This window comes from Manis javanica, chromosome 2, assembly GCF_040802235.1.
Source record: "Manis javanica isolate MJ-LG chromosome 2, MJ_LKY, whole genome shotgun sequence".
Lineage (NCBI taxonomy): Eukaryota > Metazoa > Chordata > Mammalia > Pholidota > Manidae > Manis > Manis javanica.
In genome coordinates this window covers 219,072,982-219,096,172 of record NC_133157.1, presented here as the reverse complement: position 1 = coordinate 219,096,172, position 23,191 = coordinate 219,072,982, and the positions used below count along the sequence as shown (strand labels likewise).

The following is a 23,191-nucleotide window of genomic DNA, read 5'->3' as shown; positions in this document are numbered from 1 at the left end:
TAAGTTCCCAGGAGTGGAAATAACTGTATCAAGGGGTCTGACCTTTTAAAGCTCTGCTTGATTGCTTTCTAAAATGCAGGGGGTGAGAGTGCTTCTCTCACTGAATAGGGAACATTTGGAGTCAGTGATTTAATAGGAATCATATGGACATTGCAGCTCTGTGCATCGGTTCACAGTCATTGTTAGTAAGGCTGTGCTTGAGAGTCAGATGTAGGCTGCTTAGCATCTTCATTAGATTCATTACCCTTAGCAAGAAACAGGGCACTGAGGGCTTTACCAGGTATTTGTGTAATAATGCAAAAAAAATCAGAGCAAAAGATTCTCCTAAGACCACTTAGATATTGCATTAGAGGAGAAAATTCTGTGATTTGTTTATTTAATTAACATTATGAATCCAGGGTTTTTCCTCCAATGTTCTTTATACCAGTAAAATGTATCACCTTCTGGATTTCTTTGTCATTTGAGAAAGATCCAAATTAGTTTCCTTAAATTAGCCTTGGGTTTAGCATGCAGGCATAGTACAAACGTTCACATTTGAATATTTTAATTACATCATGTGAATTGTAATTCACATGTTTTTATGTGAATTACCTCTGGTGTTTATGGACTGCAGTCTATTTAAATATTTTTAATTTAAAGACAAGGCAACCTGTGTTGATCAAACATAGTTGTATGGATAGTTCCATAAATATAGACTTTGCTGTTACAGGGTCCAGCTTAATGGCGTCTAGTTAACTGTGCTAAGTGATTATCAGTATTTCTGCAACCTTTGTGGGCTGCCTGGACATGCTGTCCAAATGAAGCAGTTGAGGAAAGGAAGGAGCCTTACCTGCCTCTTTGGCTCCTCTGCCAATTCCTGTCCCTGGTGTGTATTATAGTACTTTGGTGACTGTCACTCACTGGTTTCAGAAACCAGACATGAGTGTTCCACCGGCAGTGGAAGCTGCGTACAGGGGCCTTGTCTGTACGTACAGTCACACCGTGGTCGGGGTTGTGGTGTTTTCAGGCAGCAAAGAGGATGAGGAGGAAAATGCAGGCTCTGGAGGCAGATGGTCTGCTTGGGTTCACATCCTGGCTTCACTTACTTACTAAATGTATGACCTTGGGCGAATGCTCAGTGTTGTCATCGTAAAATGGGCATAATAATGGGGTCAGAAATAAATACTTAGCATAAGGTTTGGTGTATTGTAAGTCAGTGGTTAGCTACTGTTATTATTCATCTCATTCAGCATACATATTGCCAAATTGAAAGAAAAAAGATCCATGAGGCAGACCATGCTCTTATTTTCTATCAAATACATAAAATCTAACATATTGCCTGAAATACATTGTCAATTATTAATAAATGACAATCACTTATTAATAAATGATATATGAAGTTAATAAATCAAAACCAACAATCCTGTTTTCTCCATCTGAGTTGTAAATGAGCCCTGGTAAAGGAGGAGAAAGCTGGAGGTTCAGTGTCAGCCCTGTTACTGCTGGAGTTGTGGGAGAAAGTAGTGCGGTGCAAGTAAGTGCTGGCCTTCCGAGCACTGTGCTGCAGAGCTGGGCAGCCTGACTGCTGCAGGCCCTGCCCACCTTGCTGAGTGCTTCCTGAAGCGCACGTGTCAGTGTCCATGGGCAGATGCGTCCTAACCGGGAGGGAGAGCTGCAGCTCAGCCTGGGAAGGCTACCCCAGTCAGATCCACCAGGTCCCTTTTCCCGGGAGGAAGTGAGGACATGGAGAAAAGCCGGGGGTCTTTCACTGATGGGTGTCCTTGTATGGAAACTTGTAGCAAAGGGAAAGGCTGACAATTGTTTGAATGAATAGGCAAGTCTGGGTTACTGAAGCTATTGGACAAACCCAAGCAGGCTGTATCTAGTCTTACGGAGCAGACTGAGTTCATTCCCTTATGATCAGGCCCAGTGAAATTCCCCAGAGTACACACAGGTCAGCTTGGGAGCACAGCCGGCTATCACGTGCACCATGAGTGACACTCCCTCCTCCCTCTCCCTTCTCTTGCCTCCCTCGTCCTTGTTCTTGAAGCCTCAACTCAGACATCTCCTCTTCAGCAAGCTTTCCCAACTACCTTCCTCCAGGTTAGATGTCTCTTTCTCTTTTTACCCTGCACGTATTCCTGTTAACACTTACCACGCTGTTGTGCAACCGTGTGCTGGCCTGTCCTCTCTTCCCCAACTGTGAGCTCCTAGGCACAGGGCCCCACTCTCCACGTGTGCACATGCTGGGTCCATACTAGGCACGCTCCAGGCCTGTTTGTTGGTGAATGAATGTATCCATCCATTCTCAGTCCCATTTGGTTCACTTTTGAGCCTTTGGTGTTCGGTTCATAAGGAGCTAGAGGTGCCTGGGAGTGTGTAGCGTCTCTGGCTGTAACAGCGCTGTTTCTAACGTCTCTTTCTAGGCTAGGGCCCACCCAGCTCAAGATCTTCACTTGTGAGTACTGCAACAAGGTCTTCAAATTCAAGCACTCGCTGCAGGCACATCTGAGGATCCACACCAACGAGAAGCCGTACAAGTGCTCTCAGTGCAGTTACGCCAGCGCCATCAAGGCCAACCTCAATGTGCACCTGCGTAAGCACACTGGCGAGAAGTTTGCCTGCGACTACTGCTCTTTCACCTGCCTGAGCAAAGGCCACCTCAAGGTGCACGTGGAGCGGGTGCACAAGAAAATCAAGCAGCACTGCCGTTTCTGCAAGAAGAAGTACTCGGATGTCAAGAACCTCATCAAGCACATCCGAGACGCACACGACCCGCAGGACAAGAAGGTCAAGGAGGCCTTGGATGCGCTCTGCCTGTTGACGCGGGAGGGCAAGCGGCAGCTGCTGTACGACTGTCACATCTGCGAGCGGAAGTTCAAGAATGAGCTGGACCGTGACCGCCACATGCTGGTCCATGGCGACAAGTGGCCCTTCGCCTGCGAGCTTTGCGGTCACGGGGCCACCAAGTACCAGGCGCTGGAGCTGCATGTCAGGAAGCATCCCTTTGTGTACGTCTGTGCCATATGCTTTAAGAAGTTCGTCAGTTCCATCCGGCTGCGCTCCCACATCAAGGAGGTACACGGGGCTGCCCAGGAGACCCTGGTCTTCACCAGCTCCATCAACCAGAGCTTCTGCCTCCTGGAGCCCGGCGGGGACATCCAGCAAGAGGCCTTGGGGGGCCAGCTGCAGCTGGCGGAAGAGGAGCTTGTGTTCCAGGGGGTGAATGCCCCCAAGGAGGAGGTGTGCCCCGGAGACGCTCAGCCTGAGGCGCAGAGGGAGCTGGAGGCCCGCGGGGAAGGGCTGGCCCTGCCCGCACTCTCAGCCACCCGCAAGACCCAAAGTGCCACCCTGCCACCCTGCGAGCTGGAAGCTGCTGTGGTCTCCTCCGATCTTCATCCTCAGGAGGGCATGGCGGATGAGTTTTTGATGAAAAAGGATATCTCGTCTGCTGAGGTTCCTGCTGCTCCTGAGAAGACTGGGGACACCCAGCACAGTGGCACCACCCAGACTCAGGGTGGTGAAGACCAGCCGCTGCTGTCCAAGGCCGGAAGAACTGAAGCAAACCTGGGGACCCAGGGAGCCAAGGGCCTCTTGGGAGAGGGGCCAAGAGTGGCCGCCCCGACGTCTGATGGACCAGATTCCAGCAGGTGTCTTGGGGCCCACCCAGCTAAGGCCTCCAGCCTTCCTCCAGTGGCTGGTGACAGGGACACAGCCCTGTACCAGCCTGACTCTTGCACTCCCATGTCTGAGCACTGGGCTGGCATCCCTGCATTCATGAAGATCCTGGACGGTTTACAGAAGAGGCGGATGAACACCAGCTTGTGCGAGAGGATCCGGAAGGTGTACGGGGACCTGGAGTGTGAATACTGTGGTAAGGAGGGTTGTGCTGCGTGCCTGACCCAGTGCATTCCCAGCAGCCCCGTCATCCCCACGTGCCTTGGGTCCCCTTGTGTTTGTTTAAGTTCATGTCTCTTGGCAAAGAACAGCTTCTAAATGAGCTCTTCATTGTAGATGGTAAGGGGTGGCCGCCCAGGCTGCCATTTAGAACTTGAAGCCTTTGTGAAGACAGCCAGGATGGCAGGACAGCTAGCCACGTGGGTGTGGTCAGGGTGCGTGCAGTGGCTTATCCCACTGCATCTGCCAGAACTGTAACCGAGAGCAGTCTTTCTTCTGGCACGTGCCAAGTTTAAAGAGCTTTAAGTTGTGGCCATGCTCTAGATGAGCAGAAAGAACCTTTGAAAGTGGCTGCAGCTCTTTGTAGGGGGCCCTGCTTGGAACCCATCCAGCTCGTGGGCAGGCAGGCATGGCATCTGAGCTCTGGGAGAGCTGGCAGTGCAGGAGGTAGGGGTTCAGCTCAGGCCCTGGTGTCCCAGGTATCAGGAGAGTTTAGTGACCAGTTTATGCACATGCCTAGTGGTATTTGGTCCTCAGTAAACATTCCTTTCCTCCTAGCTCTGACATCATGCAAAACTGGTAGCAGCCTCCCAGCTTTGAAAAGCAATTTCCAGAGAGAGTGTGGTAGAAAGTGTGAGGGTGACCCAGGCAAGCACAGGAGGGAGATAAATCTAGTAGTTGAAATATAATAGTAATTAAAAAAAAATCTAATTCAGTATAAAAGGAACTTCCTTGTTCTCATGTGAAAATACTTTTTTAGGCAAGCTTTTTTGGTACCAAGTGCATTTTGACATGCACGTCCGCACGCACACCCGGGAACATCTGTATTACTGCTCCCAGTGTCACTATTCCTCCATCACCAAAAACTGCCTTAAGCGCCATGTGATCCAGAAACACAGTAACATCTTGCTGAAGTGCCCCACTGATGGCTGCGACTACTCGACTCCAGACAAATACAAACTGCAGGCGCATCTGAAAGTCCACACCGAGCTGGTGAGTAGCCCGGTGCCAGCCCTGCCTGGGTGCCCACTACTTTCCCGCTTTATGCACATGGAGGTGCCTCTGCTGCGTGTAAACCAGGGGTGAGTGACCCGCCCTCAAAGCCAGGAGGTAGGTCCTCATGAAGGCCTCACTCCTTTCACCTGGAGAGTCTCAGCTACATGGAAAAATGATTAGGTTGAACAAATTTGCTTTCTACACAAATTTTTCAGCATCAGAGAAAGTCTAGAAGATCTACAGAGTAGAAATAAAGCATGGATTTCTTAAATGACATTTTAAGTAAGTATTAATAACAGGAATAATAATAATCAGAGGTTACATCAGATAATGCCTGTGAACTGTTAGGCACAGTGTTGGGTTCATAGTGAGTGCACAGTAAATGTTAACGGCCACTGTTGTCACATTATTGTGCTATTCTTTGTAAACTGTGGGAGACAATGAAGCACTTTTTTTAAAGCAGTATGTTAATTCAAGGTGCTTTTAATATTCATGATGGTAGAATTTCTTTAATTCTTTGGTGCAACATCCTATGACACAATAAATGAATGTTTATTTTTGCAAATTCTAATCCAACTCAAGAGGCCGACAACTGAGAGTGATTTGAGACTTCTTCAAGTTATAGAGGAGGCCCACCTGGCCCGGATGTGGTTCCATTTTCATTGAACTCCTTTGTATGCCACAGGCAGTGCAGAATGAGGCCTCACACACTTGATATGCTGCCACCGTCTTCTGGCATAAAGGTCTCTGACCCTGTACCAGTTTGCCACTAAGGGAGGAGCAGAGTGTTTTAGGGTTAGCAGTAGGTCAGAGCACGAGCTTTGGGGTTCAAACCTGAGTTCAAATACTGTCTCCAGCGCTCACACAGGCTCTGTGACACTGTTGGCAAGTCATTTGTCCTTTCTGAGACTTGGTAGCCTTCTGTATAAAACATAAATTTAAAAATATACCTACTGTGTACACATACAACACATATATACACACATTTGCATGCATGTTTACAGAGAGGCCTATATACACATTTGTGCATACATATACACATGGATATACACATGTATTATGCAGTCACCTGTAAACACACATGCACTTATGTGCGCACACACAAGTGTGTTTGTGTATATGTATATAGATCTCCTTAGGGCTGCTGGGAGGTTGATGTGGAATGCTATGGACAAAGAACTTGACACAGCATGTCACCTGGCCCCTCTTAGTACATGTTCTCTTTTTCTGACTAGGACACGAAGGCGTGGTTTTTTCTATCTCCTTAAACATGCTGTTAGGTCAGTATGGTCTTAGAGCAGGGAAAGCAGGTGACAGGAATCATCCTGCGACCTCGCCAGGGACTCAGATAGTGAAGAGGGAGTGAGGCCCATGTGAGGGCGGTGTTCTTGGGGCAGCCTTGGAGGACAGCAGTTAAGACAAGGAACCAGACTGTGGGCTTTTAACCAGGTCTGCCCTATTTACCAGGCATTTGGCCTCACTATGACAGCCCTGTGCCTCAGTTTAGCCATTCTTGGGTGAGGATGAAGTGAGAGAATATACATAAATGTCTCAAAAGAGAGCCTGTCATGGAGTAAGCACTCTATGCTATTGACTATTGCTATTGTCTGTTTTGCTTATCATTTTTGAAATTGTATTAGATTGAGAGACTTTGAAACACAGGTTAAAGACTGCCTTGAATAGGAAATTATAAAAGAGCTTTATAGTCAGGGGCTGCCTATTTTTTACCACACTCACTTTCCTTGCTTATTGTGTGTATCAGAGGGACTCTTTAGTCCAGCCCAGCTATTTTCTTGCCTCTGATGCTCATGCTCAGCCTCTTGGTTACACCCCTGGGCCTCTTGGTCAACAGGGGAGCGTCAAGGTGCCCTGAGATTTTTTTAAAGGTATTATTAATATATACTCTTACAAATGTTTTAAATGAAAAACAATATGGTTACGATATTCACCCATATTATCAAGTCCCCACCCATATCCCATTGCAGTCACTGTCCATCAGTGTAGTCAGATGCCACAGATTCGCTGTTTGCCTTCTCTGTGCTACACTGTCTTCCCTGTGACCCCCCCCACACCATGTGTACTGAAGATAATGTCCCTCAATTCCCTTCTCTCTCCCTTCCCATCTGCCCTCCCCCACCCCTCCCCTTTGGTAACCACTAGTCCCTTCTTGGAGTCTGTGATTCTGCTACTGTTTGTTCCTTCAGTTTTGCTTTGTTGTTATACTCCACAAATGAGGGAAATCATTTGGCACTTGTCTTTCTCCACCTGGCTTATTTCAATGAGCATAATGTCCTCCAGCTCCATCCATGTTGTTGCAAATGGTAGGATTTCTTTCTTTCTTATGACTGAATAGGATTCCATTGTGTATATGTACCACATCTTTATCCATTCATCTACTGATGGACACTTAGGTTGCTCCCCTAGTGCTGCAATAAACATAGGGGTGCATGTCTTTTTGAATCTGAGAAGTTGTATTCTTTGGGTACATTCCAAGGAGTGGGATTCCTGGATTAAATGGTATTTCTATTTTTGGTTTTTTGAAGAACCTCCATATTGCTTTCCACAACAGTTGAACTACCTTACATTCCCACCACCAGTGTAGGAGGGTTCCCCTTTCTCCGCATCCTTGCCAGCATTTGTTGTTCTTAGTCTTTTTGATGCTGGCCATCCTTACTGGTGTGAGGTGATATGTCATTGTGGCTTTAATTTGTATTTCCCTGATGATTAGTGATGTGGAGCATCTTTTCATGTGTCTGTTAGCCATCTGAATTTCATCTTTGGAGAACTGTCTCTTAATATCCTCTGCCCATGTTTGAATTGGGTTATTTGGTTTTTGGGTGTTGAGGTGTGTAAGTTCTTTGTATATTTTGGATGTTAACCCCTTGTAGGATATGTCATTTACAAATATATTCTCCCATGCTGTGGGAGGCCTTCTTGTTCTGTTGATGATGTCCTTTGCTGTACAGAAGCTTTTTAGTTTGATGTAGTCCCATGAGTTCATTTTTGCTTTTGTTTCCCTTGCTCGAGGAGATGCGTTCAGAAAGGTGTTGCTCATGCTTATATTCAGGAGATTTTTGCCTATGTTTTTTTCTAAGAGTTTATGGTTTCATGACTTACATTCAGGTCTTTGATCCATTTCAAGTTTACTTTTGTGTATGAGGTTAAACAATAATGCAGTTTCATTCTCTTGGATGTAGCTGTCCAGTTTTACCAACATCAGCTGTTGAAGATGCTGTCATTTCCCCACTGTATGTCCATAGCTCCTTTATCATATATTAATTGACCATATATGGTTGGGTTTATATCAGGGCTCTCTAGTCTGTTCCATTGGTCTGTGGGTCTGTTCTTTTGCCAGTACCAAATTGTCTTGATTACTGTGGCTTTATAGTAGAGCTTCAAGTTGGGGAGAGTAATCCCCCCAGCTTTATTCTTCCTCCCCAGAATGCTTTGGTTATTTGGATCTTTTGTGGTTCCATATGAATTTTAGAATGATTCATTGAAGAATGCTGTTGATATTTTGATAGGAATTGCATTGAATCTATAGATTGCTTTAGGCAGGATGGCCATTTTAACAATATTCTTTCTATCCATGAGCACAGGATGTGTTTACATTTATTGGTCTTGTATTTTTCAAAGTGTAGGTCTTTCATTTACTTGGTTAGGATTATTCCTAGGTATTTTATTCTTTCTGATACAATTGTGAATGGAATCGTTTTTCTGATTTCTGTTTCTGCTAGTTCATCGTTAGTGTATAGGAATGCAACAGATTTCTGTGTATTAATTTTGTATCCTGCAACTTTGCTGAATTCAGGTATAAGCTCTAGTAGTTTTAGAGTGGATTCTTTAGGATTTTTTTATGTACAATATCATGTCATCTGCAAACAGTGACAGTTTAACTTCTTCCTTACCAATCTGGATGCCCTTTATTTCTTTGTGTTGTCTAATTGCTGTGGCAAGGACCTCCAGAACTATGTTGAATAAAAGTGGAGAGAGGTGGCATCCTTGTCTTGTTCCCGATCTTAAAGAAAAGGCTTTCTGTTAAGTGTGATGTTGGCTGTGGGTTTGTCATATATGGTCATCATTATATTGAGGTACTTGCCCTGTATACCCATTTTGTTGACAATTTTTATCCTGAATAGATGTGGAATTTTGTCGAATGCTTTTTTGGCATCTGTGGATATGATCATGTGGTTTTTGTCCTTCTTTTTGTTGATGTGGTGGATGATGTTTATAGATTTTCGAATATAGTACCATCCTTGCATCCCTGGAGTAAATCCTAATTTATCAAGGTGCACGATCTTTTTGATACATATTTTAATTCAGTTTGCTAATATTTTGTTGAGTATTTTTGCATCTATGTTCATCAGGGATATTGGTCTGTAAGTGACTTTTTTTGTGGTATCTTTGCCTGGTTTTGGTATTAGAGTGTTGCTGGCCTCATAGAATGAATTTGGAAGTATTCCCTGTTCTTCTACTTTTTGGAAAACTTTAAGGAGAATGGGTATTAGGTCTTCACTAAATGTTTGATAAGTTCAGCGGTCAAGCCATCTGGTACAGGGATTTTGTTCTTAGGTAGTTTTTTGATTACCAGCTCAATTTCCTTGCTGGTAATTGGTCTGTTCTGATTTTCTATTTATTTCTGGGTCAGCCTTGGAAGGTTGAATTTTTCTATAAAGTTGTCCGTTTCTTCTAGATTATCCAGTTTGTTACCATATAATTTTTCATAGAATTCCCTAATAATTCCTTGTATTTCTGTGGTGTCCATAGTGATTTTTTCCTTCTCATTTCTGATTCTGTTTATGTGTGTAGACTCTCTTTTTTCTTTGTAAGTCTGGCTAAGGGTTTATGTATTCTGTTTATTTTCTTGAAGATCCAGCTCTTGCTTTCATTAATTCTTTCTACTGTTTTATTCATCTCGATTTTGTTTATTTCTGCTCTTATCTTTATTATGTCCCTCCTTCTACTGACTTTGAGCCTCATTTGTTCTTCTTTTTCTAGTTTTGTTAATTGTGAGTTTAGAGTGTTCATATGGGATTGTTCTTCTTTCCTGAGGTAGGCCTGTATTGCAATATACTTCCCTCTTAGCACAGACTTTGCTGTATCCCACAGATTTTGCAGTGTTGAATTATTGTTGTCATTTGTCGCCATATATTGCTTGATTGCTGTTTTTATTTGATCATTGATCCACTGGTTATTTAGGAGCATGTTGTGAAGCCTCCATGTGTTTGTGGGATTTTTCATTTTCTTGGCATAATTTATTTCTAGTTCATACCTTTATGGTCTGATAAACTGGTTGGTACAATTTCAATCTTTTTGAATTCACGGAGGCTCTTTTTGTGGCCTAGTATATGATCTGTTCTTGAAAATGTTCCATGTGCACGTGAGAAGAATGTGTATTCTCCTGCTTTTGGGTTTAGAGTTCTGTAGATGTCTGTTAGGCTCATCTGTTCTAATATGTTCCCCTTTTAATTCTGTTAGTATTTGTTTGACATATGTAGGTGCTCCTGTGTTGGGTGCATAGATATTTGTAATGGTTATATCTTCTTGTTGGATTGATCCTTTATAATTATGTAATGTCCTTCTTTGTCTCATGTGACTTTCTTTGTTTTGAATTCTATTTTGTCTGATACAAGTACTGCAACTCCTGCTTTTTTCTCCCTTTAGTTGCATGGAATGTCTTTTTCTATCCCTTGACTTTTAGTCTGTGCATGTCTTTGGGTTTAAAGTGAGTCTCTTGTAGGCAGCATATAAATGGGTCTTTTACTTTTTTTTTTTTTTTTTGAGAGGGCATCTCTCATATTTATTGATCAAATGGTTGTTAACGAGAATAAAATTCTGTATAGGGGACTCAATGCACAATCATTAATCAACTCCAAGCCTAATTCTCAACAGTCTCCAATCTTCTGAAGCATAACGAAGAAGTTCTTACATGGTGAACAAGTTCTTACATAGTGAATAAGTTCTTAGATGGTGAACAGTGCAAGGGCAGTCATATCACAGAAACTTTCGGTTTTGATCACACATCATGAACTATAAACAATCAGGGCAAATATTATTATTCATTTGATTTTTATACTTGATTTATATGTGAATCCCACATTTCTTCCTTATTATTATTATTATTATTATGTTTAATAAAATGCTGAAGTGGTAGGTAGATGCAAGATAAAGGTAGAAAAATATAGTTTAGTTCATACCTTTATGGTCTGATAAGAGGGCATATGTAGATGGTCTGTCTGTAAGAGGGCAAATGTAGATGGTCAGGTCTGTGCCTATAGACTAAGTATTAATCCAAGCTAGACAAGGGCAACAAAACATCCACGGATGCAGAAGATTTCTCTCAAAACGGGGGGGGGAGGGGGGGAGGGGTGAGGTTCTAAGCCTCACCTCTGTTGATTCCCAATTTCTCACCTGATGGCTCCCCTGTGACTGTGCCTGTCTTAGGTTGTTCCTCCCTTGAGGAATCTTACCTGTCTCTGGCTAACCAGTCATCTTCCGGGGCCATACAGGGAAATGTAAAGTTGGTAAGTGAGAGAGAAGCCATATTGTTTGAAAAGGTTAGCTTTTTACTTCTTTGCAGATTTATGCCCTGTGGCTTCTATGCCCAGCATTTGTCTTGAGGTATCTTTTCCACTTAGAAGAATTATGATACTCGGTAATTTCGATATGAGGCACGAATTCTACTTAAGGGTTGTAATTAGGAATTATTAGGGAAGAAGAAAAGCTATAGAAGTACCAGACGGAAGAAAACATGGGAAGATTGATTATTTCTTTGACATATCTTCTTGTAGAGTAACTTCAGCATGTATAGGTTTTAAACTACTAAATAAATTGCATACACACATTAACATAATAGGAATACAGCGACATAACCAAAGCAGACCTACAATTACCAGCCATATCCAGTGAAACCAAGAAAACCAGTTAGGCACCCTAGGCATTTGTGAAAACTTATTAATGATATGACGGATATTGTCTAACTGAATTTGATTAGTTTGAGAAAAATCAGACAAATTAAAACAACACATAAATATGAACTGTTCACATCCAATATGTTCTTTTAACAGTAGATAGTCTATAGTCCCAAGATTTTGGAGCGCTGCAACTTGCACTTCTCCTAATTCTTGGTTGAGTTCCAACAGTATAGATCCAGTCAGATTTGTTGTTTTACTGTATGCACAGGCCAGCTTAGATATCTCCTTCTTCATTCCAATGGCAAGTCCAGGAACCGGTGGGATGAATGCAGCTACAACTGCAACAGTGCCAGGATCTTTGTTGAAGTTTTTTTGATGATCATCTTCTGGAATGACTCTTCCAGAAGATGTTGATGTTGGAAGTTCTTCTTCATACTGTATCTTAATTCATTTTCTGGGTAGCCAAATTAGGCTTTGATCCTCTGTATAAACACAAACAAACCCTTTGCCCACACTTTGATATGCCCTTTATACCTTTGTGAAGAACTTATTGGAGATCACCAAACAGGAACTGCTTTTTTTTTTTAAGAGAAAAGAATATTATCAGAAAAATTGATTTCCATTGCTGATCATCTGACACCCTTTAAATGATCAAAATTAAGGATATTTAAAGCATGCATTAATCGTTGATATGCAGTTAGTTTTATCCTATCAGGGAGTAATCCCCCTTTTCTTTTTTTTTTTTTGTCATCATTAATCTACAATTACATGAACAATATTATGTTTACTAGGCTCTCGCCTATACCAGGTCCCCACCAAAAACCCCTTTACAGTCACTGTCCATCAGCATAGCAGAATGTTGTAGAATCACTACTTGTCTTCTCTATGTTGTACAGCCCTCCCCTTTCTCCCACCCCATCAATTTTGCATGCTAATCATAAATACCCCCTTTCTTCTTCCCCCCCCTTATCCCTCCCTACCCACCCATCCTCCCCAGTCCCTTTCCCTTTGGTACCTGTTAGTCCATTCTTGGGTTCTGTGATTCTGCTGTTGTTTTGTTCCTTCAGTTTTTCCTTTGTTCTTACACTCCAAAGATGAGTGAAATCATTTGCTATTTCTCTTTCTCTGCTTGGCTTATTTCACTGAGCATAATACCCTCCAGCTCCATCCATGTTGTTGCAAATTGTAAGATTTGTTTTCTTCTTATGGCTGAATAACATTCCATTGTGTATATGTACCACATCTTCTTTATCCACTCATCTACTGATGGACACTTGGGTTGCTTCCAATTCTTGGCTATTGTAAATAGTGCTGCGATAAACATAGGGGTGCATCTGTCTTTCTCAAACTTGATTGCTGCATTCTTAGGGTAAATTCCTTGGAGTGGAATTCCTGGGTCAAATGGTAAGTCTATTTTGAGCATTTTGATGAACCTCCATACTGCTTTCCACAATGGTTGAACTAATTTACATTCCCACCAGCCGTGTAGGAGGGTTCCTCTTTCTCCATAACCTCGCCATCATTTGTTGTTGTTTGTCTTTTGGATGGTAGCCATCCTTACTGGTGTGAGGTGATATCTCATTGTACTTTTAATTTGCCTTTCTCTGATAATTAGTGATGTGGAGCATCTTTTCATGTGTCTCTTGGCCATCTGTATTTCTTTTTTGGAGAACTGTCTGTACAGTTCCTCTGCCCATTTATTAACTGGATTATTTGTTTTTCGTTTGTTGAGGTGGGTGAGCTCTTTATATATTTTGGACATCAAGCCTTTATCAGATCTGTCATTTGCAAATATATTCTCCCATACTGTAGGGTACCTTTTTGTTCTATTGATGGTGTCTTTTGCTCTACAGAAGCTTTTCAGCCTAATATAGTCCCACTTGTTCATTTTTGCTTTTGTTTTCCTTGCCCAGGGAGATATGTTCAAGAAGAGGTCACTCATATTTATGTCTAAGAGATTTTTGCCTATGTTTTTTTCTAAGAGTTTTATGGTTTCATGACTTACATTCAGGTCTTTGATCCATTTTGAATTTACTTTTGTGTATGGGGTTAGACAATGGTCCAGTTTCATTCTCCTACATGTAGCTGTCCAGTTTTGCCAGCACCATCTGTTGAAGAGACTGTCATTTTGCCATTGTATATCCATGGCTCCTTTATCAAATATTAATTGACCATATATGTTTGGGTTAATGTCTGGAGTCTCTAATCTGTTCCACTGATCTGTGGCTCTGTTCTTGTGCCAGTACCAAATTGTCTTGATTACTATGGCTTTGTAGTGGAGCTTGAAGTTGGGGAGTGAGATCCCCTCTACTTTATTCTTCTTTCTCAGGATTGCTTTGGCTATTCAGGGTCTCTGGTGTTTTCATATGAATTTTTGAAATATTTGTTCCAGTTCATTGAAGAATGTTGCTGGTAATTTGATAGGGATTGCATCAAATCTGTATATTGCTTTGGGCAGGATGGCCATTTTGATGATATTAATTCTTCCTAGCCATGAGCATGGGATGAGTTTCCATTTGTTAGTGTCCCCTTTAATTTCTCTTAAGAGTGACTTGTAGTTTTCAGGGTATAGGTCTTTCACTTCTTTGGTTAGGTTTATTCCTAGGTATTTTATTCTTTTTTATGCAATTGTGAATAGAGTTGTTTTCCTGATTTCTCTTTCTATTGGTTCATTGTTAGTGTATAGGAAAGCCACAGATTTCTGTGTGTTAATTTTGTATCCTGCAACTTTGCTGTATTCCGATATCAGTTCTAGTAGGTTTGGAGTGGAGTCTTTAGGGTTTTTTATGTACAATATCATGTCATGTGCAAATAGTGACAGTTTAACTTCTTCTTTACCAATCTGGATTCCTTGTATTTCTTTGTTTTGTCTGACTGCTGTGGCTAGGACCTCTAGTACTATGTTAAATAACAGTGGGGAGAGTGGGCATCCCTGTGTTGTTCCTGATCTCAGAGCAAAAGCTTTCAGCTTATCGCTGTTTAGTATGATGTTGGCTGTGGGTTTATCATATATGGCCTTTATTATGTTGAGGTACTTGCCGTCTATACCCATTTTGCTGAGAGTTTTTATCAAGAATGGATGTTGAGTTTTGTCAAATGCTTTTTCAGCACCTATGGAGATGATCATGTGGTTTTTGTCTTTTTTTTTTGTTGATGTGGTGGATGATGTTGATGGATTTTCAAATGTTGTACCATCCTTGCATCCCTGGAATGAATCCCACTTGGTCATGGTGTATGATCCTTTTGATATACTGTTGAATTCTGTTTGCTAATATTTTATTGTGTATTTTTGCATCTATATTCATCAGGGATATTGGTCTGCAATTTTCTTTTTTGTTGGGGTCTTTGCCTGGTTTTGCTATTAGGGTGATGTTGGCTTCATAGAATGAGTTTGGGAGTATTCCCAACTTTAAAGAGAAATTTTTTTTGGAAGAGTTTAAAGAGAATGGGTATTATGTCTTCTCTGTGTGTCTGATAAAATTCCGAGGTAAATCCGTCCATCCCCAGGGTTTTGTTCTTGGGTAGTTTTTTGATTACCATTTCAATTTCTTTGCTCGTAATTGGTTTGTTTAACTTTTGTGTTTCTTCCTTGGTCAGTCTTGGGGAGTTGTATTTTTCTAGGAAGTTGTCCATTTCTTCTAGGTTTTCCAGCTTGTTGGCATATAGGTTTTCATAGTAGTCTTTAATAATTCTTTGTATTTCTGTGGAGTCTGTTGTGATTTTTCTATTCTCATTTCTGATTCTGTTGATGTATGTTGATTCTCTTATTCTCTTAATAAGTTTGGCTAGAGGCTTATCTATTTTGTTTATTTTCTCAAAGAACCAGCTCTTGGTTTCATTGACTTTTTCTATTGTTTTATTCTTCTCAATTTTGTTTATTTCTTCTCTGATCTTTATTATGTCCCTCCTTCTGCTGACTTTAGGCCTCATTTGTTCTTCTTTTTCCAGTTTCGATAATTGTGATGTTAGACTATTCATTTGAGATTGTTCTTCCTTCTTCAAGTGTGCCTGGATTGCTATATATCTTTCTTCTTAAAACTGCTTTCGCTACGTCCCACAGAAGTTGGGTCTTTGTGTTGTTGTTGTCATTTATTTCCATATATTGCTGGATCTCCATTTTAATTTGGTCATTGATCCATTGACTATTTAGAAGCGCGTTGTTAAGCCTCCATGTGTTTGTGAGCCTTTTTGCTTTCTTGATACAATTTATTTATATTTTTATACCTTTGTGGTCTGAAAAATTGGTTGGTAGGACTTCAATATTTTGTAATTTACTGAGGCTCTTTTTGTGAGCTAGTATGTGGTCTATTCTGGAGAATATTCCATGTGCACTTGAGAAGAATGTACATCCTGCTGCTTTTGGGTGTAGAGTTCTATAGATGTCTATTAGGTCCATCTGTTCTACTGTGTTGTTCAATGCCTCCGTGTCCTTACTTATTTTCTTCCCAGTGGATCTATCCTTTGGGGTTAGTGGCATGTTGAAGTCTCCTAAAATGAATGCATTGCATTCTATTTCCCCCTTTAGTTCTGTTAGTATTTGTTTCACATATGCTGGTGCTCCTGTGTTGGGTGCATATATATTTATAATTGTTATATCCTCTTGTTGGACTGAGCCCTTTATCATTATGTAGTGTCCTTCTTTATCTCTTGTTACTTTCTTTGTTTTGAAGTCTATTTTGTCTGATACTAGTACTGCAACCCCTGCTTTCTTCTCACTGTTGTTTCTCTGAAATATGTTTTGCCATCCCTTCACTTTTAGTCTGTGTATGTCTTTCGGTTTGAGGTGAGTTTCTTGTAAGCAGCATATAGATGGGTCTTGCTTTTTTATCCATTCTATTACTCTGTGTCTTTTGATTGGTGCATTCAGTCAATTTATATTTAGGGTGACTATTAAAAGATATGTACTTGTTGCCATTTCAGGCTTAGGTTCGTGGTTCCGAAAGGTTCAAGGTTAACCTCTTTAGTATCTTACTGCCCAACTTAGCTCACTTATTAAGCTATTATATACACTGTCTGGACATTTTTTTCTTTTCTCCCTTCTTATTCCTTCTCCTCCATTCTTTTTATGTTGTTTGTTTTATTCTGTGCTCTTTCGTGTTTCCTTTAACTGCTTTTAGTGTGTAGTTGATTTTATTTTTTGCCTTTGTTAGTATTTGGTTGGTCTGCTTTCTTTGCTGTGATTTTATTTTCTCTGGTGACATCTGTTTAGTCTTAGGACTGCTCCCGTCTAGAAAAGTCCCTCTAAAATACCCTGTAGAGGTGGTTTGTGGGAGGGAAATTCCCTCAACTTTTTCTTGTCTGGGAATTGTTTAATCCCTCCATCATATTTAAATGATAAGCGTGCTGAATACATTTCCCTTGGTTCAAGGCCCTTCTGTTTCATTACATTAAATATATCATGCCATTCTCTTCTGACTTGTAAAGTTTCTGTTGAGAAGTGTGATGAAAGCCTGATGGGTTTTCCTTTATAGGTGACCTTTTTCTCTCTAGCTGCCTTTAAAACTCTTTCCTTGTCCTTGATCTTTGCCATTTTAATTATTATATGTCTTGGTGTTGTCTTCCTTGGGTCCTTTCTCCTGGGAGTTCTGTGTATTTCCGTGGTCTGATTATTTCCTCCCCCAGTTTGGGGAAGTTTTCAGCAATTATTTCTTCAAAGACACTTTCTATCCCTTTTTCTCTCTCTTCTTCTTCTGGTACCCCTATAGTACGGATGTTGTTCCTTTTGGATTGGTCACACAGTTCTCTTAATATTGTTTCATTCCTGGAGATCCTTTTATCTCTCTCTATGTCAGCTTCTATGCGTTCCTGTTCTCTGGTTTCTATTCCATCAGTGGCCTCTTGCATCTTATCCATTCTGCTCATAAATCCTTCCAGAGTTTGTTTAACTTTTGTAATCTCCTTCCTGGCATCTGTGATCTCCCTCCGGACTTCATCCCTTAGCTCTTGAATATTTCTCTGCATCTCCGTCAGCATGTTTATGATTTTTATTTTGAATTCTTTTTCAGGAAGACTGGTTAGGTCTGTGTCCTTCTCTGGTGTTGTCTCTGTGATCTTGGTTTGCCTGTAATTTTGCCTTTTCATGGTGATAAAAACAGTTTGCAGAGCTGGCACGAGTGACGGCTGGAAGAACTTTCCTTCTTGTTGGTTTGTGGCCTTCCTCTCCTGGGAGAACAGCGATGTCTAGTGGCTTGTGCTGGGCAGCTGCATGCAGACAGGGCTTCTGATTCCTGCCTGGCTGCTATGGAGTTTATCTCCGCTGTTGCTGTGGGCATGGCTTGCCTTGGGCTGCTGCTCTGATATGGTGGAGCTGCGTTGGAGAGTGAGTTACCAGGAGGCTATTTATCTCTGTGAGGGACCTCCATGCTCCCTGCTGCCCAGGGGGTTAGAGTGCCCAGAGTTCCCCCGATTCCCTGCCGCTGGACTGAGTGTCCCATGATGATTCCATCCGGCTTTGGGGTCCCTGTCCCTTTAAGACTTCCAAAAAGCACTCGCAAAGAAAAAAAAAAAAAGCCACTCACTTTTCTTTGTCCCCAGGGTGCCGGCCTCAGGGACCCGCTCACAGGTATTACTGTCCTGTTTCCCTAGTTTCCAGCACCCCATGCATGCACTGTGTCTGTGCTCTGGTCTGGACGGCTGGGGCTGGGTGTTATGCAGTCCTGGGCTCCCTCTCCCTCCCTGCTCTGACTCCTCTCCTCCTGCCTGGAGCTGGAGGGAGGGCCGCTCAGGTCCCACCGGGCCGGGGCTTGTATCTTATCCCCTTCGTGAGGTGCTGGGTTGTCGCAGGTGTGGATGTGGTCTGGATGTTGTCCTGTGTCCTCTGGTCTCTCTTCTAGGAAGTGTTGTCTTTGTTATATTTTCATAGATATATGTGGTTTTGGGAGGAGATTTCCGCTTCTCTACTCATGCCGCCATCTTCGCTCCACCTCTCGGGTCTTTTTTTTTTATCCATTCAGTGACTCTATGTCTTTTGATTGGTGCATTCAGTCAATTTATATTTAGGGTGATTATTGATATGTATGTGCTTATTGCCATTGCAGACTTTAGATTCATGCTTACCAAAGGTTCAAGGTTAACTTCCTTACTATCTAAGAGTCTAACTTAACTCACTTAATATACTATTACAAACACAATCTAAAGGTTCTTTCCTTTTCTCCCCCTTTTTCTTCCTCCTCCATTCTTTATATATTTGGTTTCATATTCTGTACTCTTTGTCTATCACTTGATTGACTTTGGGGATAGTTAATTTAATTTTGCATTTGCTTAGTAATTAGCTTTTCTATTTTCTTTACTGTGGTTTTATTACCTCTGGTGACCGCTATTAAAACTTAGGAACACTTCCATCTATAGCACTCCCTCCAAAATACACTGTAGAGTTGGTTTGTGGAAGGTAAATTCTCTCAGGTTTTGCTTAGCTGGAAATTGTTTAATCTCTTCTTCAAATTTAAATGATAATCTTGCCATATAAAGTAATTTTGGTTCCAGGCCCTTCTGCTTCATTGCATTAAATACATCATGCCACTCCCTTCTGGCCTGTAAGGTTTCTGCCGAGAAGTCTGATGTTAGCCTGACAGGCTTTCCTGTATATGTGATCTTATTTTTCTCTCTTGCTGCTTTTAATAGTCTGTCCTTATCCTTTATGTTTGCCATTTTAATTACTGTATGCTTTGGTGTTGTCTTCCTTGGGTCCCTTGTGTTGGGAGATTTGTGCACCTCCATGGCCTGACAGACTATGTCCTTCCCCAGATTGGGGAAGTTTTTAGCAATTATCTCCTCAAAGACACTTTCTATCCCTTTCTCTCTCTTCTTCTTCTGGTACCCCTATAATGTGAATATTGTTCCGTTTGGATTGGTCACACAGTTCTCTCAATATTCTTCCATTCTTAGAGATCCTTTTTTCTCTCTGTGCCTCAGCTGCTTTGTATTCCTTTTCTCTAGTTTCTATTTCATTTATCGTCTCCTCCACTGTATCCAATTTGCTTTTAATACCCTCCATTTTCCTCTTCAACAATTGGATCTCTGACCGAAATTCATTCCTGAATTCTTGAATATCTTTCTGTACCTCCATTAGCATGTTAATGACTTTTATTTTGAACTCCCTTTCAGGAAGAGTCATGAGGTCCATGTCATCTTTCTCAGGAGTTATATTAATTTTACTCTGGACCAGGTTCCTTTGGCATTTCATATTTGTATATTACACCCTCTACTCTCTGGCGCTGCTCAGCCCCTGAAGCAATGTTAGGGTCGTGGGGGAGTGGTATTGGTGCCTGGGGGTAGGAAAGAGCTGTTTCCTGCTTCCCGGCTGCTATGCCTGCCTCCACTGCCTGAACCAGTGGGCTGAGCCCACAGGTATCAGCTTTTGTTCCCAAGCAGCCAGACATGCATCCTGCTTTCCGCAAGTGGCTTGGATCTCAGTCTCTCCAGGAATTCTGCCTGTGTTAGCTTTCCAACCCTGTAATCATGAGAGTATCATGAAAGCACCATGAAGTGTATGTTTGTGCTCCCACAGCAGATCTCTGAAGTTAGGTATTCAGCAGTCCCAGGCCACCACTCCCTCCCTGCTCAGTTTCTCTTCCTCATGCCGGTGAGCTGGGGTGAGGGAAGGGCTTGGGTCCCACCATGCCACAGCTTTGATACGTTACCCTGTTCCATGAGGTCTGCTCTTTCCTCCAGGTGTATGTAGTCTGGCAGACTCCTCTTTCCTGTTGCTCTCTCAGGATTAGTTGTATTAATTATATTTTCATATTATATGTGGATTTAAGAGGAAGCCTGTCTCGCCTCTCATGCTGCCATCTTTAATCCTCTTGGTGGTTGGTATCTCATTTTAATTTGTATTTCCTTTAAGACATATGATGTGGAGCATCTTTTCATATGCTTACTTGCCGTTTGTATATCCTCTTTGGTGAGCTGTCTGTTTCAGTATTTGGCTTATTTTATAATTGAATTGTTCATTGTCTTATTGTTGAGTTTCAAGAGTTCTTGGTATATTTTGGATAATAGTCCTTTATCACATACGTCTTTTGCAAATATCTTCTCAGTCTGTCACTTATTTCTTCATTCTCTTGACAATGCCTTTTGCAGAATAGAAAATTTACATTTTAATGAAATCTAACTTATTCTTTTTTTATGGATGGTGCCTTTCTTGTTATATCTGAAAAGCATTCCCATATTCAAGGTCATCTAGGTTTTCTCCTTTGTGTTGTAGGGCTTTTATAGTTTCTCAGTTTACATGTAGTCTGTGACCCATTATTATTTAATACTTGAAAGGTGTAAAGTCTGTATCTAGATTTGTTTTTTTGTTTTTTTCATGTGGCTTTCCATGTGTTGCAGCATCATTTTTTGAGAAAACTATTTTTCCTCCATTGAACAGCACTTGTTCCTGTGTCAAAAATCAGTTTGTTCTATTTAAATGGATCTATTTCTGGACTGTGTTCCGTTTCCTCAGTCTATTTGTTAATTTTTCACCAATACCACACTATCTTCATCATTGAAGCTTTATGGTAATTCTTAAAGTTGAGTAGTGTCCGTCTTCCAAGTGTGCTCTTCTCCAATATTATGTCAACTATTCTGCATCTTTGGCCTCTCCACATAAACTTTACAGTTTGTCAGTATCCACAAAATAACTTGCTGGGATTTTGGTTGGGATTGCATTGAACCAACAGATCAAGTTGTGAAGAACTGATGTCTTGACAATATTGCATCTTCATATCCATGAACATGGAATAGCTCTTCACTTATTTAGTTCATTGATTCCTTTCATCAGAGTGTCATAGTTTTTCTTATATAGAGCTTGTACATATTTTGTTAGATTTATACTTAAGTATTTCATTTTGTGGGATGCTAATGTAAATGGTACTGTGTTTTTCATTTCAAATTCTACTTATTTATTGCTGGTATATAGGAAAGGAATTGGCTTTTGTTTATTAACCTTATAACCTGTAACCTTGATATAATCACTTACTAGTTCCAGGAGTTTGTCTCTTCTTTCAGAATTTCTACATAGATGATTATGTCATCTGTAAACAAAGACATTTACATTCCTCTTTCTAATAAGTGTATCTATTATTTCCTTTTCTTGTCTTACTGTATTAGCTGGAATCCCAGTACACTGTCAAAATGGAGTATTGGGAGGGGACATCCTGCCTTGCTTCTAATCTTAGTAGGCAACTTCTAGTTTCTTGCCATTAAGTATGATATTAGCTGTAGGCTTTTTGTAGATATTCTTCATCAAATTGAGGAAATTCCTTTCTATTCCTAGTTTACTGAGATTGTTTGTCATGAATTGGTGTATTTTATCAGATCCTTTTTCTGCTTTTGTTGATAATCATGTAATTTTTATTTCTTAGCCTATTGATCTGATGGATTTATGTTAATTGATTTTAGAATGATGAATCGGCCTTGCATATGTGGGATACATCGCACTTGGCTGGGGTTTTGTAGCTCTTTTTATACATTATTGGGTTTGATACGCTGATATTTTGTTGAGGATTTTTGTATCTATGTTCATGAAAGATATTGGCCTATAATTTTCTTTTCTTATAATCTCTTTGTTTTTGGTATTAGGGTAATGTTGGCCTCATAGAATGAGTTTCAGCTTTTATCTTCTAAAAGAGACTGTAGAGGATTGGTATAATTTCTTCCTTAAATATTTGGTAGAATTCACTCGTGAACCCATCTGGGCCTGGTACCTTTTGTTTTGGAAGGTTATTAATTATTTATTCAATTTCTTTAATAATTAAAATAGGCCTATTCAGATTGTCTATTTCTTCATGTGTGAGTTTTGGCAAATTGTGTCTTTCAAGGAATTGGTTTGTTTCATCTAGGTTATCAAATTTGTGGGTATAGAGTGTGTAGAGTAGTTCATAGTATTTCTTTACTGTCCTTTTAATGTCCTTGGGATCTGTATTTTCCCTCTTTTATTTCTGATATTATTAATTTGTATCTTCTCTCATTTTTCTTCATCTGACTAGAGGCTTACTATTTCAATGATCTTTTCAAAGAACCAACTTTTAGTTTTGTTGTTTTTCCTCTGTTTCTTGTTTCCAGTTGTATTGATTTCTGCTCTAAATTTTATTTATTTCTTTTCTTCTGCTTAGTCTGAAATTACTCTTCTTTTTCTACATTCCTAAGGTGGACGTCAGATGATTGACTTTTGATCTTTTCTAATATACATGAATGAATGAATTTATACATTCAATGCTATAGATTTTTCTGTAAGCACAGCTTTCCTTGTTTTCCACAGGTTTTGATAAGTCGTAGTTTCATTTTTATTTAGTTCAAAATATTTAAAAATTTTTTCTTGAGAATGTGTGTTCTGCTCTTGGATGATGTAGTTCATAGATGTCAGTTAAGCCCAGTTGCTTGATGGTGTGGTTGAACTGAACTTTGTCCTTCCTGGTTTTCTGTCT

General features: G+C 40.8%; 1 protein-coding gene across 4 annotated transcripts in view; it reads left to right on the top strand.

The window, feature by feature from the left end:
- ZFAT (zinc finger and AT-hook domain containing) overlaps positions 1-23,191 on the top strand; it is a 204,245-nt gene that overhangs the window by 80,500 nt on the left and 100,554 nt on the right. For all 4 annotated transcript variants that reach the window (XM_073230174.1, XM_073230175.1, XM_073230177.1 and 1 more), the window contains 2 exons: positions 2,406-3,853; positions 4,637-4,869. In XM_073230174.1, coding sequence (XP_073086275.1) covers positions 2,406-3,853; positions 4,637-4,869 — 1,681 coding nt within the window. The remainder of the gene's footprint in view (positions 1-2,405; positions 3,854-4,636; positions 4,870-23,191) is intronic.